Here is an 18,117-nt window from a genome sequence, read left to right on the forward strand (position 1 = left end):
GGCTACATACAGTAGAGAGGCTATATACAGTAGAGAGGCTATAACAGTAGAGAGGCTATAACAGTAGAGAGGCTACATACAGTAGAGAGGCTATATACAGTAGAGAGGCTATAACAGTAGAGAGGCTATATACAGTAGAGAGGCTACATACAGTAGAGAGGCTACATACAGTAGAGAGGCTATATACAGTAGAGAGGCTACATACAGTAGAGAGGCTACATACAGTAGAGAGGCTATAACAGTAGAGAGGCTACATACAGTAGAGAGGCTACATACAGTAGAGAGGCTACATACAGTAGAGAGGCTACATACAGTAGAGAGGCTACATACAGTAGAGAGGCTACATACAGTAGAGAGGCTATATACAGTAGAGAGGCTACATACAGTAGAGAGGCTACATACAGTAGAGAGGCTACATACAGTAGAGAGGCTACATACAGTAGCGAGGCTACATACAGTAGCGAGGCTACATACAGTAGCGAGGCTACATACAGTAGCGAGGCTATATACAGTAGAGAGGCTATAACAGTAGAGAGGCTACATACAGTAGAGAGGCTATATACAGTAGAGAGGCTATATACAGTAGAGAGGCTATAACAGTAGAGAGGCTATATACAGTAGTGAGGCTATATACAGTAGTGAGGCTATATACAGTAGAGAGGCTACATACAGTAGAGAGGCTACATACAGTAGAGAGGCTATATACAGTAGTGAGGCTATATACAGTAGAGAGGCTACATACAGTAGAGAGGCTACATACAGTAGAGAGGCTATAACAGTAGAGAGGCTACATACAGTAGAGAGGCTACATACAGTAGAGAGGCTACATACAGTAGAGAGGCTACATACAGTAGAGAGGCTATATACAGTAGAGAGGCTACATACAGTAGAGAGGCTACATACAGTAGAAAGGCTATAACAGTAGAGAGGCTACATACAGTAGAGAGGCTACATACAGTAGCGAGGCTACATACAGTAGCGAGGCTACATACAGTAGCGAGGCTACATACAGTAGAGAGGCTATATACAGTAGCGAGGCTACATACAGGAGAGGCTATAACAGTAGAGAGGCTATATACAGTAGAGAGGCTATATACAGTAGAGAGGCTATATACAGTAGAGAGGCTATATACAGTAGAGAGGCTATATACAGTAGCGAGGCTATAACAGTAGAGAGGCTATATACAGTAGAGAGGCTACATACAGTAGAGAGGCTATATACAGTAGAGAGGCTATATACAGTAGAGAGGCTATATAAAGTAGAGAGGCTATAACAGTAGAGAGGCTACGTACAGTAGAGAGGCTACGTACAGTAGAGAGGCTACGTACAGTAGAGAGGCTACATACAGTAGCGAGGCTACATACAGTAGAGAGGCTACATACAGTAGAGAGGCTACATACAGTAGAGAGGCTACATACAGTAGAGAGGCTATATACAGTAGAGAGGCTATATACAGTAGAGAGGCTATATACAGTAGAGAGGCTATATACAGTAGAGAGGCTATATACAGTAGAGAGGCTATATACAGTAGAGAGGCTATATACAGTAGAGAGGCTATATACAGTAGAGAGAGGCTATATACAGTAGAGAGAGGCTATATACAGTAGAGAGGGGCTATATACAGTAGAGAGGGGCTATATACAGTAGAGAGGGGCTATATACAGTAGAGATTCTATATACAGTAGAGAGGCTATATACAGTAGAGAGGCTACATACAGTAGAGAGGCTACATACAGTAGAGAGGCTATATACAGTAGAGAGGCTATATACAGTAGTGAGGCTATATACAGTAGAGAGGCTATATACAGTAGAGAGGCTATATACAGTAGAGAGGCTATATACAGTAGAGAGGCTATATACAGTAGAGAGGCTATATACAGTAGAGAGGGGCTATATACAGTAGAGATTCTATATACAGTAGAGAGGCTACATACAGTAGCGAGGCTACATACAGTAGCGAGGCTACATACAGTAGCGAGGCTACATACAGTAGAGAGGGGCTATATACAGTAGAGAGGCTGTATACAGTAGAGGCTATATACAGTAGAGAGGCTATATACAGTAGAGGCTATATACAGTAGAGAGGCTATATACAGTAGAGAGGCTATATACAGTAGAGAGGCTATATACAGTAGAGAGGCTATATAAAGTAGAGAGGCTATAACAGTAGAGAGGCTACGTACAGTAGAGAGGCTACGTACAGTAGAGAGGCTACGTACAGTAGAGAGGCTACGTACAGTAGAGAGGCTATATACAGTAGCGAGGCTACATACAGTAGAGAGGCTACATACAGTAGAGAGGCTACATACAGTAGAGAGGCTATATACAGTAGAGAGGCTATATACAGTAGAGAGGCTATATACAGTAGTGAGGCTATAACAGTAGTGAGGCTATATACAGTAGAGAGGCTATATACAGTAGAGAGGCTATATACAGTAGAGAGGGGCTATATACAGTAGAGAGGGGCTATATACAGTAGAGAGGGGCTATATACAGTAGAGAGGGGCTATATACAGTAGAGAGGGGCTATATACAGTAGAGAGGGGCTATATACAGTAGAGAGGGGCTATATACAGTAGAGAGGCTATATACAGTAGAGAGGCTACATACAGTAGAGAGGCTATATACAGTAGAGAGGCTATATACAGTAGTGAGGCTATAACAGTAGTGAGGCTATATACAGTAGAGAGGCTATATACAGTAGAGAGGCTATATACAGTAGAGAGGCTATATACAGTAGAGAGGCTATATACAGTAGAGAGGGGCTATATACAGTAGAGATTCTATATACAGTAGAGAGGCTACATACAGTAGAGAGGCTACATACAGTAGCGAGGCTACATACAGTAGCGAGGCTACATACAGTAGCGAGGCTACATACAGTAGAGAGGGGCTATATACAGTAGAGAGGCTGTATACAGTAGAGAGGCTATATACAGTAGAGGCTATATACAGTAGAGAGGCTATATACAGTAGAGAGGCTATATACAGTAGAGAGGCTATATACAGTAGAGAGGCTATGTACAGTAGAGAGGCTATATACAGTAGAGAGGCTATATACAGTAGAGAGGCTATATACAGTAGAGAGGCTATGTACAGTAGAGAGGCTATATACAGTAGCGAGGCTATATACAGTAGCGAGGCTATATACAGTAGCGAGGTTATATACAGTAGCGAGGTTATATACAGTAGTGAGGTTATATACAGTAGAGAGGTTATATACAGTAGAGAGGCTATATACAGTAGAGAGGCTATATACAGTAGAGAGGGGCTATATACAGTAGAGAGGGGCTATATACAGTAGAGAGGCTACATACAGTAGAGAGGCTACATACAGTAGAGAGGCTACATACAGTAGAGAGGCTACATACAGTAGAGAGGCTATATACAGTAGAGAGGGGCTATATACAGTAGAGAGGGGCTATATACAGTAGAGAGGGGCTATATACAGTAGAGAGGGGCTATATACAGTAGAGAGGGGCTATATACAGTAGAGAGGGGCTATATACAGTAGAGAGGCTATATACAGTAGAGAGGCTATATACAGTAGAGAGGCTATATACAGTAGAGAGGCTATATACAGTAGAGAGGCTACATACAGTAGAGAGGCTATATACAGTAGAGAGGCTACATACAGTAGAGAGGCTACATACAGTAGAGGGGCTATATACAGTAGAGGGGCTATATACAGTAGAGGGGCTACATACAGTAGAGAGGCTATATACAGTAGAGAGGCTACATACAGTAGAGAGGCTATATACAGTAGAGAGGCTATATACAGTAGAGAGGCTACATACAGTAGAGAGGCTACATACAGTAGAGAGGCTACATACAGTAGAGGGGCTATATACAGTAGAGGGGCTACATACAGTAGAGAGGCTATATACAGTAGAGAGGCTACATACAGTAGAGAGGCTATATACAGTAGAGAGGCTATATACAGTAGAGGCTATATACAGTAGAGAGGCTATATACAGTAGAGAGGCTACATACAGTAGAGAGGCTATATACAGTAGAGAGGCTATATACAGTAGAGAGGCTACATACAGTAGAGAGGCTACATACAGTAGAGAGGCTATATACAGTAGAGAGGCTATATACAGTAGAGAGGTTATATACAGTAGAGAGGCTATATACAGTAGTGAGGCTACATACAGTAGAGAGGCTATATACAGTAGCGAGGCTATATACAGTAGAGAGGCTATATACAGTAGAGAGGCTATATACAGTAGAGAGGCTATATACAGTAGAGAGGCTATATACAGTAGAGAGGCCTTGGTCCACAGTAGTGCATAATTTAGGGAATAGGGTGCCTGCCCTTAGGGACGCAGTTATCCTTACCTTGATGGTGTTCTTGATCTCCTCTAGCCGAGAAGTCAGGAAGGAGTTGACCCTCTCTAGTTCCAGCTGGGGCCACTCCAGCAGCCGACTAGCCTCCGGGCCTTCACCGTCCTCCCCGTCCACATCCTCCTCCTCCTCCTCCTCCTCCTCCTCCTGGCTGAAGTGGTCTGGGTCCTCACTGGGCTCTGGAGGGGTTGAAGGGGGGTCGCTACCAGCTCCCTCACAATCACCACTACCTGCCTGGCTCTGCTTCTCCTGAGGTGGGGAGAGACAGACGGTCAGACAGACGGACACGGTCAGACGGACAAACACGGTCAGACAGACGGACTTACGGTTCGACAGTCAGACAGACGGTTAGACGGTCAGACAGACAGACGGTCAGACAGACAGACGGTCAGACAGACAGACAGACGGTCAGACAGACAGACGGTCAGACAGACAGACAGATGAGTACTGAGACAGACAGAATACATCTAATTACAACTATGAAAATGTGTTTACTTCCCATTATAAATTAATTATTAGCATATAAACACAGAGCATCCTGTCCAGGGGGTGTACTGGTACTTCAAGCTGTCTCACTACAGAAACAGGAGATAGACTAGTGTCCCTTAAATCAATTCACATTTTTAAATGTAACCTTTATTTAACTAGGCAAGTCAGTTCTTATTTACATAAACCCGGACGACGCTGGGCCAATTGTGCGCCGCCCTATCGGAATCCCAATCACAGCCGGTTGTGATAGAGCCTGGATTCGAACCAGGGTGTCTGTAGGTGACGCCTCTAGCACTGAAATGCAGTGCCTTAGACCGCTGCTCCACTCGGGAGACCAAGCTGCCTCACGTAACAGAAACAGGCGATTACTACAAATATTACGTACTTACACAAATATACATGTAGACGCCCCAAACAAACACCAAACACTTTAAGATGTATTAACTGATCTGTATTGATGAGTATTCCCACCATGTAATTTGACATCACCTTCTTCTTCTGTTTATGACGTGCCCGCTTGGCAGCCTTAGCGCTGTTGGCTGGTTTGTGCTCTGAGGAGTTGATGAAGTCCAACAGCTCGTCCACGTCTCGGTGGTCGATGGAGGTGGACACGGACGGGTCAGAGTCCCGTCTCTGGGGAAGACACTCCTCCTTACGACGCGTCAGACGGGACCGGAGCTTCTCACGGATCTCTGTGTAGTTACGGCTGGTCGGAGCGGCCGGGGGCTGGAGGGAGGAGAGGACATGATCAGAGGAGACTTCAATAGCATGTGTTTCATTTCAATACCTATCTGTCTTCCTTTGCTCTTGTTCACTCCCCTTTAGACATCTGTGAAGGCTGGATATGGTGACAGTAACATGGCAGAAACTAGTTGGAGCGTACACCTATCCAGCCATCTCAGAATTAGTGGAAGGATGGCAGAAGGGAGGGGAGCATCTTTGTGGATTGAAACCCGAGCCACAATCTTTGTTGTAGTATGTTTATTGGCTAGAGAGAGACCAAGATGAAAAGGTAGGAGAGAGAGTGCTGAAAGAGCAGTGGGTGGGACTCCAACCCATGCTGGCAGCAGTACATCGTACGTGTGAGCCACAGGCAGCGGTTTAAGACTGTTAGACCACCCCAGGCCACCGGATTTCACATTTAACAACCAATGGGTTTACGTTTGGCCCCAACATGAACACAATGTTTGCCAAGTGAAAAGCCAAGTGCTCCATAAATCCATTACTAAAGAGACGGACCGCTCTGTGTCCAAAGAACTTGGCAGAAGCAGCAGTCAAAAATTACTTTTGTCACTCGCTGTTTATATCGTTCCTGCTTTTAATGCTAATTCAATAAATGACTAAGTGTGCCATACTATACATTAGGGCTGAGAATTGCCAGGGACCTCACGATTCTATATGTATTGCGATTCGAGACTGTGATTTCATTGCGATTCGAGACTGATTTCATTGCGATTCGAGACTGATTTCATTGCGATTCGAGACTGATTTCATTGCGATTCGAGACTGTGATTTCATTGCGATTCGAGACTGTGATTTCATTGCGATTCGAGACTGATTTCATTGCGATTCGAGACTGTGATTTCATTGCGATTCGAGACTGATTTCATTGCGATTCGAGACTGTGATTTCATTGCGATTCGAGACTGTGATTTCATTGCGATTCGAGACTGATTTCATTGCGATTCGAGACTGTGATTTCATTGCGATTCGAGACTGTGATTTCATTGCGATTCGAGACTGTGATTTCATTGCGATTCGATGTTCCAAACATAGTACTCGCCACATGTGAGGCTGTCTACGAGTACCCGTCGGATGTTGCACAGAACAAAAATACAGTGACAATGTAGCAAATAACTCACACAAAACAAACAGAAGAAAACGTAATTCTACAGACCAACTGCGTAGCTACATTTAGCCTCTGCATTATTATCATTATTATTATCATTAAGTAGTAGGGGGAAAAAGCAATAATATTTTTTGTGGAAATTGTAATATTGGTTGTTTTGGATACTTTAAAACCATTTTCATTATTGTAATTAGCTAGCATGCTCAATGTGAAAACGCTAGCTCAAAACTTCCCTGAGAGAGAGTCGCAGCCGATTTGGCCCACTCAAGATAACATGCTACAAATCAACGAAGTTTGGCTGGTATAGACACAGAATAATTAGCTAGCTAGTAATGTAGTGAGATAAAGTTGTCATTCCCAATCAACTCTTTTTATTTTCACAACGGAGCCAACGTTCATAAAAAGGGTCACACTTTCTTCTGATGTTGATTGATCAGTGTGCAGGCCCATTGATCAGTGTGCAGGCCCATTGATCAGTGTGCAGGCCCATTGATCAGTGTGTAGGCCCATTGATCAGTGTGTAGGCCCATTGAGCTGTGGGTAGGCCTATTGATCAGTGGGTAGGCCTATTGATCAGTGCATTGATCAGTGTGTAGGCCCATTGATCAGTGTTGTAGGCCCATTGATCAGTGTGTAGGCCTATTGATCAGTGTGTAGGCCCATTGATCAGTGTGCAGGCCCATTGATCAGTGTGCAGGCCCATTGATCAGTGTTGTAGGCCCATTGATCAGTGTGTAGGCCTATTGATCAGTGTGTAGGCCCATTGATCAGTGTTGTAGGCCCATTGATCAGTGTTGTAGGCCCATTGATCAGTGTTGTAGGCCCATTGATCAGTGTTGTAGGCCCATTGATCAGTGTGCAGGCCCATTGATCAGTGTGCAGGCCCATTGATCAGTGTGTAGGCCCATTGATCAGTGTGCAGGCCCATTGATCAGTGTGTAGGCCCATTGATCAGTGTGTAGGCCTATCAGCTGTGGGTAGGCCTATTGATCAGTGGGTAGGCCTATTGATCAGTGCATTGATCAGTGTGCAGGCCCATTGATCAGTGTGTAGGCCCATTGATCAGTGTGCAGGCCCATTGATCAGTGTGTAGGCCCATTGATCAGTGTGTAGGCCCATTGATCAGTGTGCAGGCCCCTTGATCAGTGTGTAGGCCCCTTGATCAGTGTGCAGGCCCATTGATCAGTGTGTAGGCCCATTGATCAGTGTGTAGGCCCATTGATCAGTGTGCAGGCCCATTGATCAGTGTGTAGGCCCATTGATCAGTGTGTAGGCCCATTGATCAGTGTGCAGGCCCATTGATCAGTGTGTAGGCCCATTGATCAGTGTTGCAGGCCCATTGATCAGTGTTGCAGGCCCATTGATCAGTGTTGCAGGCCCATTGATCAGTGTTGCAGGCCCATTGATCAGTGTTGCAGGCCCATTGATCAGTGTTGCAGGCCCATTGATCAGTGTTGCAGACCCATTGATCAGTGTTGCAGGCCCATTGATCAGTGTTGCAGGCCCATTGATCAGTGTTGCAGGCCTATTGATCAGTGGGTAGGCCTATTGATCAGTGCATTGATCAGTGTGTAGGCCTATTGATCAGTGTGTAGGCCTATCAGCTGTGGGTAGGCCAATCAGCTGGTCATAATGACATGAAAAGTGAACACAATATATTAACAGTATTGCAGTAATTTCAGCAGTTCAGAACGATCTAGATTTTAGGTAGCAACGCAACTGATATCCTATTCTAAAAACTTGCTGTCATAATCTGTCATTTTGAGCCCTGGCCACTCCCCTCACAGATGGAAAAGCATTGGATAGGTGTATATGACTTACCTACCCACACAGTTACACCAATCCACTGCTTTTAATCTTTGAGGGGGTGTGACCGAGTGCTCAGGGGATTGGGCTCCTGTCATCGTAACCCACCCAGTCTTTTTCTAGTTGAAGCTGACTTCTCAGATAGCCATGTTGTTAGGTGTCTGATTTAGCTAGCTAGTTGTCATTACTTTGAACTGACAAGTATTCTCTGGGATTACCGCTAATCAAGGATTATTTTACGATCGTCTGTCACCTCATCACGGATGGAGAGATGAGAGCATCTTCAATGAGGAGCCAGAAAGGTATATTAAGCTAATTAGCTAGCTAGTTAAGTACACCACAAATGGCATGTACACGCTCAAATGCATCTGCGGGGGCTGCTTCTATTGGTCGAAACGCCGCATCGCAGAACACAAGGCTGCTATTAGAAATCAAAACACAAGACCATCGAAGCCAACCACGGCTCACCTTCCTCCCTGCGCTTCGTAAACCATAGAACACGTTTCACCAAGAGGAAGTGACATCGTACGTAAAACTAAAACAAAGAGAAGGCCTTCCTTCCCCAGATCTGTGCCTCGACACAATCCTGTCTCGGAGTTCTACGGACAATTCCTTCGACCTCGTGGCTTGGTTATTGCTCTGACATGCACTGTCAACTGTGGGACATTATATGGACAGGTGGGTGCCTTTCCAAATCATGTCCAATCAAGTTGTAGAGACATCTCCAATCAAGTTGTAGAAACATCTCAAGGATGATCAATGGAAACAGGATGCACCTGAGCTCTATTTCAAGTCTCATAGGAAAGGGTCTGAATTTTTCATATATTATATTTACCCTTTATTTAATTAGGCAAGTCAGTTAAGAACAAATTCTTATCTAAAAACCCGTTTACGCTTTGTCATTATTTGGGGTATTTATTGTGTGCAGATTGATGAGGATATATATTATTTAATCCAGTTTAGAATAAGTCTAACATAACAAAAAGTTGAAAGTCAAGGGGTCTGAATACTTTCCGCAAGGCACTGTATATCTTGACATGGCCTATTGATTAACCAGACGCTCTTTAATATTAGTATTATTTGCCATTCTTCTTCTCGTCCATTGTTGTGTCATAATGGGCCACTGGGCCAGACAGATCTTGGTGAGAGTGAAACGTCTGGCTTCCTCTCTTTCTCCCCAAGACCCAACCTCACAACAATCACTTCTTCCTCTCTGACAAGACGGGCTCAACTCGATATTTGCATTTGAGGTTTGGTCCAACATCACGGGTCATAAGGACACCAACACATGGAGACATAGTGTAATGGAGAAGATAAACAAGGTGGTTGGAACGGTTGTTTCACCTCAGGTTTCAGGCAGAGCAGACACTACTAAAACAGATGTACCAATGAACTTTCATCCATGGAAAATGAAATGCTCAGTTTGTCCCGTGAGCATTACGGGGACCACGTACCGCTATCAGCATTTTAATCAAATAAAAAGGTTATACTAGCTGTTTATTTCGTTTTAAAACATTTTTCAATAAGCATAAAACTATTATATAAAGAATTGGTGACTGGTTTTCATTCTGAGAAGGTAGGACACTTGATTTGAACATGTGAACAAAGTGGACAGTCTAGCACGCTGTTCAAACGGGTGGAGACGGACAGGAGGTCGTGTTCCTAATTCAACCGTTTTGCCTTGTTAGTTGTATTCAGAACTTATACCTTGATCCAAGTTGGCTAAACTTGAAGTCTAAATATTAGCTGGCTACTCACTAGCAGGTGGGCTTGTTCTTGAGAGATTGTTTATGAGACCGGTGTTCATTTACTACATTAGTAAATGTGCATCATGCATGGTTCTGGTTACATTTAAACAAAAATATCATTTTTATAGAAGACCTGAAAGCCAGATCAGGGATTATTGCAAAAAAAAAAGCAGGTACAACTATTTTGATAAAATAAATTATTAGAGTGTGTTATGATTATGGAAGGCATATATTTAGCCATAGGTATAATTTACCAAGACCTGAATTCATTAGATTATTGCTGACTGTTTTAAATGCAGTGTATTTGACAACTAATTGTACAAAGCTTATTTCGAGAAAATATTTTTTAAAGTTGTTAAAAAAATGAAGCTGAGTTCTAGTCCATATGGCCCAGTCCTATCCCATCCTGTACAACAGATGGCAGTGAGCTATGAGTTCTAGTCCATATGGCCCAGTCCTATCCCATCCTGTACAACGGATGGCAGTGGGCTATGAGTTCTAGTCCATATGGCCCAGTCCTATCCCATCCTGTACAACGGATGGCAGTGGGCTATGAGTTCTAGTCCATATGGCCCAGTCCTATCCCATCCTGTACAACGGATGGCAGTGGGCTATGAGTTCTAGTCCATATGGCCCAGTCCTATCCCATCCTGTGCAACAGATGGCAGTGGGCTATGAGTTCTTGGCCATATGGCCCAGTCCTATCCCATCCTGTACAACGGATGGCAGTGGGCTATGAGTTCTTGGCCATATGGCCCAGTCCTATCCCATCCTGTACAACGGATGGCAGTGAGCTATGAGTTCTAGTCCATATGGCCCAGTCCTATCCCATCCTGTACAACAGATGGCAGTGAGCTATGAGTTCTAGTCCATATGGCCCAGTCCTATCCCATCCTGTACAACGGATGGCAGTGAGCTATGAGTTCTAGTCCATATGGCCCAGTCCTATCCCATCCTGTACAACAGATGGCAGTGAGCTATGAGTTCTAGTCCATATGGCCCAGTCCTATCCCATCCTGTACAACGGATGGCAGTGGGCTATGAGTTCTAGTCCATATGGCCCAGTCCTATCCCATCCTGTACAACGGATGGCAGTGGGCTATGAGTTCTAGTCCATATGGCCCAGTCCTATCCCATCCTGTACAACGGATGGCAGTGAGCTATGAGTTCTAGTCCATATGGTCCAGTCCTATCCCATCCTGTACAACAGATGGCAGTGAGCTATGAGTTCTAGTCCATATGGCCCAGTCCTATCCCATCCTGTACAACGGATGGCAGTGAGCTATGAGTTCTAGTCCATATGGCCCAGTCCTATCCCATCCTGTACAACGGATGGCAGTGAGCTATGAGTTCTAGTCCATATGGCCCAGTCCTATCCCATCCTGTACAACGGATGGCAGTGGGCTATGAGTTCTAGTCCATATGGCCCAGTCCTATCCCATCCTGTACAACGGATGGCAGTGAGCTATGAGTTCTAGTCCATATGGCCCAGTCCTATCCCATCCTGTACAACGGATGGCAGTGGGCTATGAGTTCTAGTCCATATGGCCCAGTCCTATCCCATCCTGTACAACGGATGGCAGTGAGCTATGAGTTCTAGTCCATATGGCCCAGTCCTATCCCATCCTGTACAACAGATGGCAGTGAGCTATGAGTTCTAGTCCATATGGCCCAGTCCTATCCCATCCTGTACAACGGATGGCAGTGAGCTATGAGTTCTAGTCCATATGGCCCAGTCCTATCCCATCCTGTACAACGGATGGCAGTGATCTAAAATAAATACATATTTTGTTATATGCTCCAACTCATTTCTAACTTAAATCCTTTAAAAAAAAAAAATTGTTGTTGTTGCTAAGCCCATCACACAGTGCAGTACCTAGATTTGATCAACTATCAAGCCTTCACTACCTGCCTCTCCTTTTTTAGTATTGTTCAAGGTAGGCTATAGCCACTGTTGTTATAATGACAGTCCTATTGAAGACACGCTGCTATAGCTAACGGTGGCCTAAATGTTACACTGTCACCAGGTATTCCATCATCCGTGTAACACACAAAACAAATTAGCTAGCTAACAAGAGAATGTTGATTCATTGAGAGGGAGGGAGAGAGAGAGGTCAGTTTGAAGAGTAACATAACCCCTTTGTGAGTGTGAGTGTGTGTGTGTGTGTGTGTGTGTGTGTGTGTGTGTGTGTGTGTGTGTGTGTGTGTTTAAAAACATTTGGGTCTCCATGACAATTTTTTTTTTTTATGTGGACCTCAATAAATACGAGTGATAAAGCACTAAAATATGTTTTTCTCCCTCAAGGTTAGATGATGAAGGGAACGGGCAGGCTCACGGATCTGGTGCCCAGCTCTGGATCCAAGATGGTGGCCGTCACCACGGAGCTAAAAGGTAGGAATAATGTCCTAGTAGTTTGTGTGTGTTAGAGATCTATTTGCATTTGTTTGACAGAGAGAGAGAGAGAGTCAAATTCATTCATATCAACATGAACTAAATCCTCCCCTCCCACTACCAGCCGGGCTTTCAACAACACCAGGTCGCAGTCAACACTAGTACTATTTTAGATGTATCGTGTGGTAGTGGTGTACTACCAAGTCCTTCTCTTCTCTCATGACATCCAGTTTTCTAGATTGCCAAATCAAAACAAATCATTCATGTTTTTACATTTTAAGGATGTTGTTGTTGACAGTTCATCATCTCACTAAAATGTATTATTTAGGCTCCAGATATGTATCTGTTATTTTACAATATAATCTTTAGTTCTAGTCATGATTATTTAAATCAATTCCAACAGTTACCTGTTTTAATAATAATACATCTAATCTCTTCGGGAAACAAATCACGCTGTTTTCTCTCGTTGGAATTAGAAAACAATGTAACATCTTTACGGTTTTATCCGTTCTATCCGTTTTGATTTGGGTCAACTTTTAAAAGCTCATAACTCGGATTCTGATAAATAAATCTCAAGCGATTAAAAAAAGATAAAAAAAGAATCTGGATTTGAGAGTTTGTAGTTTTCAGAACTATATAAAAAAATAAAAAATTGAAACGTCAATTTCACGCTGTGAAGGGTTTCCCTAGGCCCGCCACGTGTGTCTGCTGCAGAAGAACAAGAGAGCCATGATTAAAGTGAGTTTTGATCAGTCCTGGGGGGGAAAAGTGCTGAAAACAAATTGGCTCACTATTTAAAAAGAAGATGGAGGACAAGCTTTGTTTTGTTGCAGGTACAGCCGACTAGAGCAAAAAATAATATTGCGATATGTTCAAAAATATTGTAATACAGTGCATTCGGAAAGTATTCAGACCCCTTGACTTTTTCCACATTGCTACATTACAGCCTTATTCTAAAATGGATTAAATCGTTTTTTCCCCTCATCAATTTACACACAATACCCCATAATGACAAAGGAAAACGTTTTTTAAAATATATTTTTAAGAAATGTTAAATGTTTTATTACACATGGCGTGGGTGTGTGCTTAGGGTCGTTGTCCTGTTGGAAGGTGAACCTTCGCCCCAGTCTGAGGTCCTGAGCTCTCTGGAGCAGGTTTTCATCAAGGATCTCTCTGTACTTTGCTCCGCTCATCTTTCCCTCGATCCTGACTAGTCTCCTAGTCCCTGCCATGCTTCAGCGTAGGGATGGTGCCAGGTTTCCTCCAGATGTGACGCTTTGCATTCAGGCCAAATAGTTCAATCTTGGTTTCATCAGACAAGATAATCTTGTTTCTCATGGTCTGAGAGTCCTTTAGGTGCCTTTTGGCAAACTCTAAGAGTGGCTTCCATCTGGCCACTCTACCATAAAGGCCTAACTGATGGAGTGCTGCAGAGATGGTTGTCCTTCTGGAAGGTTCTCCCATCTCCACAGAGGAACTCTGGAGCTCTGTCAGAGTGACCATCGGGTTCTTGGTCACCTCCCTGACCAAGGCCCTTCTCCCCCGATTGCTCAGTTTGGCCGGGCGGCCAGCTCTAGGAAGAGTCTTGGTGGTTCCAAACTTCTTCCATTTAAGAATGATGAAGACCACTGTGTTCTTGGGGACCTTCAATGCTGCAGAAAGGTTTTGGTACCCTTCCCCAGATCTGTGCCCCAACACAATCCTGTCTCGGAGCTCTACAGACAATTCCTTCGACCTCATGGCTTGGTTTTTGCTCGGTCAACTGTGGGACCTTATATAGACAGGTGTGTGCCTTTCCAAATCATATCCAATCAATTGAATTTACCACTGGTGGACTCCAATCAAGTTGTAGAAACATCTCAAGGATGATCAATGGAAACAGGATGCACCTGAGCTCAATTTCAAGTCTCATAGCAAAGGGTCTGAATACTTATGTAAATAAGGTATCTGTTTTTAGAAACTCATCCAAAAAAGAAACGTCCCTTTTCCAGGACCCTGTCTTTCAAAGATAATTCGTAGAAATCCAAATAACTTCACAGATCTTCGTTGTAAAGGGTTTAAACACTGTTTCCCATGTTTGTTCAATGAACCATAAACAATTAATGCACATGCACCTGTGGAACGGTCGTTAAGACACTAACAGCTTACAGACGGTATTTTGCTGAAAATAAACGCAGTTGACAGTGAGGATGTTTCATTTTTGGCTGAGTTAATTTCATAAATTTGCTAAACTTACTAAAAACCTGTTTTTGCTTTGTCATTATGGGGTATTGTGATGTCATTAGGGGGTATTGTGATGTCATTAGGGGGTATTGTGATGTCATTAGGGGGTATTGTGATGTCATTAGGGGGTATTGTGATGTCATTAGGGGGTATTGTGATGTCATTAGGGGGTATTGTGATGTCATTATGTGGTATTGTGTGTAGATTGATGAGGAAAAACATGTATTTAATCAATTTTAGAATAAGGCTGTAACGTATCAAAATGTGGAAAAAGGGAAGGGGTCTGAATACTTTCCTAATGCACTGTATACCATCAAAAATCATATTCGATATGTAGCTGTATGCATTTTTCCCCCATCACTACTATACATACCGCGTTGTGTCCGAAGAACTCACAGTAGCAGCAGTCACAGTACTTCCCATCCTTCTGGTTGTTTGAGGAGGAAGCACAGGAGCTCCTCTCCGAACTAGAGTCCTCGTCCTCTCCCTCCTCCAGCTCCGAAGGGGGGTGACACAACCCCCCCGCCCCGTTAGACAGCTTATGTCCTTTACACGCCTGGTCCCTGGAGCATGGACACGGGATGCAGAGAACAGATAGTGCAGTCAGATGTAGAGACAGAGAAAGACAGAAACCATGCTTAGTGAGGTGACTTTTAGAAGAATTCAGCAGTGATGACAGGTAGAACCACGTCTTATCACTAGATTCTAGAGCAGTGATGACAGGTAGAACCATGTCTTATCACTAGATTCTAGAGCAGTGATGACAGGTAGAACCGTGTCTTATCACTAGATTCTAGAGCAGTGATGACAGGTAGAACCGTGTCTTATCACTAGATTCTAGAGGAGGCCATCTGAAACAATGTGTGTTCCAGAATCTCATGCAAATCATTTCGAGTCCTCGCATGTTAGCGTGAAATGTTGCTGAAATGTACAACTTAATTTAATAAAATGTCACTGCATTAGGGCAATACACCCCAAACAAACACATCTTAGAGTTTGACATTTAGTCAGTGGTTATCAATTGAACCAGATAAATAGTTTGGACATTAGTAGCAATCGAATACAAACCTTGAATTAAGTATTTACCTACTAGATTGTATAATAAACCTAAATTGTTCTTCTCCCATGAAACCATCATTATTCACATTACCTATCACTATTCACATTACCTATCATTATTCACATTACCTATGCTAGCTGTCTATTACTGCACAGTGCTTGAAAACAACCAACTATCTATGGAGCACCACTACTGTGGAAACATCACACTATGTATGGAACATCACTACTGTAGAAACACCACACTATGTATGGAACATCACACTATGTATGGAACATCACTACTGTAGAAACATCACTACTGTAGAAACATCACTACTGTAGAAACACCACACTATGTATGGAACATCACTACTGTAGAAACATCACTACTGTAGAAACATCACTACTGTAGAAACATCACTACTGTAGAAACATCACACTATGTATGGAACATCACACTATGTATGGAACACCACTACTGTAGAAACACCACACTATGTATGGAACATCACACTATGTATGGAACATCACTACTGTAGAAACACCACTACTGTAGAAACATCACACTATGTATGGAACATCACACTATGTATGGAACACCACTACTGTAGAAACACCACACTATGTATGGAACATCACACTATGTATGGAACACCACTACTGTAGAAACACCACACTATGTATGGAACATCACTACTGTAGAAACACCACTACTGTAGAAACATCACACTATGTATGGAACATCACTACTGTAGAAACACCACTACTGTAGAAACATCACATTATGTATGGAACATCACTACTGTAGAAACATCACTACTGTAGAAACATCACATTATGTATGGAACATCACTACTGTAGAAACATCACACTATGTATGAAACATCACTACTGTAGAAACATCACACTATGTATGGAACATCACCACTGTAGAAACATCACTACTGTAGAAACACACTATGTATGGAACATCACTACTGTAGAAACATCACTACTGTAGAAACATCACACTATGTATGGAACATCACACTATGTATGGAACATCACTACTGTAGAAACATCACTACTGTAGAAACAACACACTATGTATGGAACATCACCACTGTAGAAACATCACTACTGTAGAAACATCACTACTGTAGAAACACACTATGTATGGAACATCACTACTGTAGAAACATCACTACTGTAGAAACATCACTACTGTAGAAACATCACACTATGTATGGAACATCACTACTGTAGAAACATCACTACTGTAGAAACATCACTACTGTAGAAACATCACTACTGTAGAAACATCACTACTGTAGAAACATCACTACTGTAGAAACATCACTACTGTAGAAACATCACATTATGTATGGAACATCACTACTGTAGAAACATCACTACTGTAGAAACACCACTACTGTAGAAACACCACTACTGTAGAAACATCACATTATGTATGGAACATCACTACTGTAGAAACATCACACTATGTATGAAACATCACTACTGTAGAAACATCACACTATGTATGGAACATCACCACTGTAGAAACATCACTACTGTAGAAACAACACACTATGTATGGAACATCACTACTGTAGAAACATCACTACTGTAGAAACATCACACTATGTATGGAACATCACACTATGTATGGAACATCACTACTGTAGAAACATCACTACTGTAGAAACATCACTACTGTAGAAACATCACTACTGTAGAAACATCACTACTGTAGAAACAACACACTATGTATGGAACATCACCACTGTAGAAACATCACTACTGTAGAAACATCACTACTGTAGAAACACACTATGTATGGAACATCACTACTGTAGAAACATCACACTATGTATGGAACATCACTACTGTAGAAACATCACTACTGTAGAAACATCACTACTGTAGAAACATCACTACTGTAGAAACATCACACTATGTATGGAACATCACACTATGTATGGAACATCACTACTGTAGAAACATCACTACTGTAGAAACATCACACTATGTATGGAACATCACTACTGTAGAAACATCGCTACTGTAGAAACATCACTACTGTAGAAACATCACACTATGTATGGAACATCACACTATGTATGGAACATCACTACTGTAGAAACATCACTACTGTAGAAACATCACACTATGTATGGAACATCACTACTGTAGAAACAACACACTATGTATGGAACATCACTACTGTAGAAACATCACA

The 18,117-nt window shown here is 42.7% G+C and overlaps 1 protein-coding gene across 1 annotated transcript in view; it reads right to left on the minus strand.

The window, feature by feature from the left end:
• Window positions 1-4,342: 4,342 nt before the first annotated feature.
• Window positions 4,343-18,117, minus strand: part of LOC120036672 (protein FAM193B-like) — a gene marked incomplete at its 3' end in the record, with an annotated part of 44,163 nt that continues 30,388 nt past the window's right edge. The window contains exons 6-8 of the mRNA XM_038983061.1: window positions 15,229-15,418; window positions 5,327-5,563; window positions 4,343-4,597 (exon numbers count right to left, since the gene is read on the minus strand). Of these exons, the coding sequence (XP_038838989.1) occupies window positions 4,343-4,597; window positions 5,327-5,563; window positions 15,229-15,418 (682 nt within the window). The remainder of the gene's footprint in view (window positions 4,598-5,326; window positions 5,564-15,228; window positions 15,419-18,117) is intronic.

Source organism: Salvelinus namaycush, unplaced genomic scaffold (genome assembly GCF_016432855.1).
Source record: "Salvelinus namaycush isolate Seneca unplaced genomic scaffold, SaNama_1.0 Scaffold1422, whole genome shotgun sequence".
Lineage (NCBI taxonomy): Eukaryota > Metazoa > Chordata > Actinopteri > Salmoniformes > Salmonidae > Salvelinus > Salvelinus namaycush.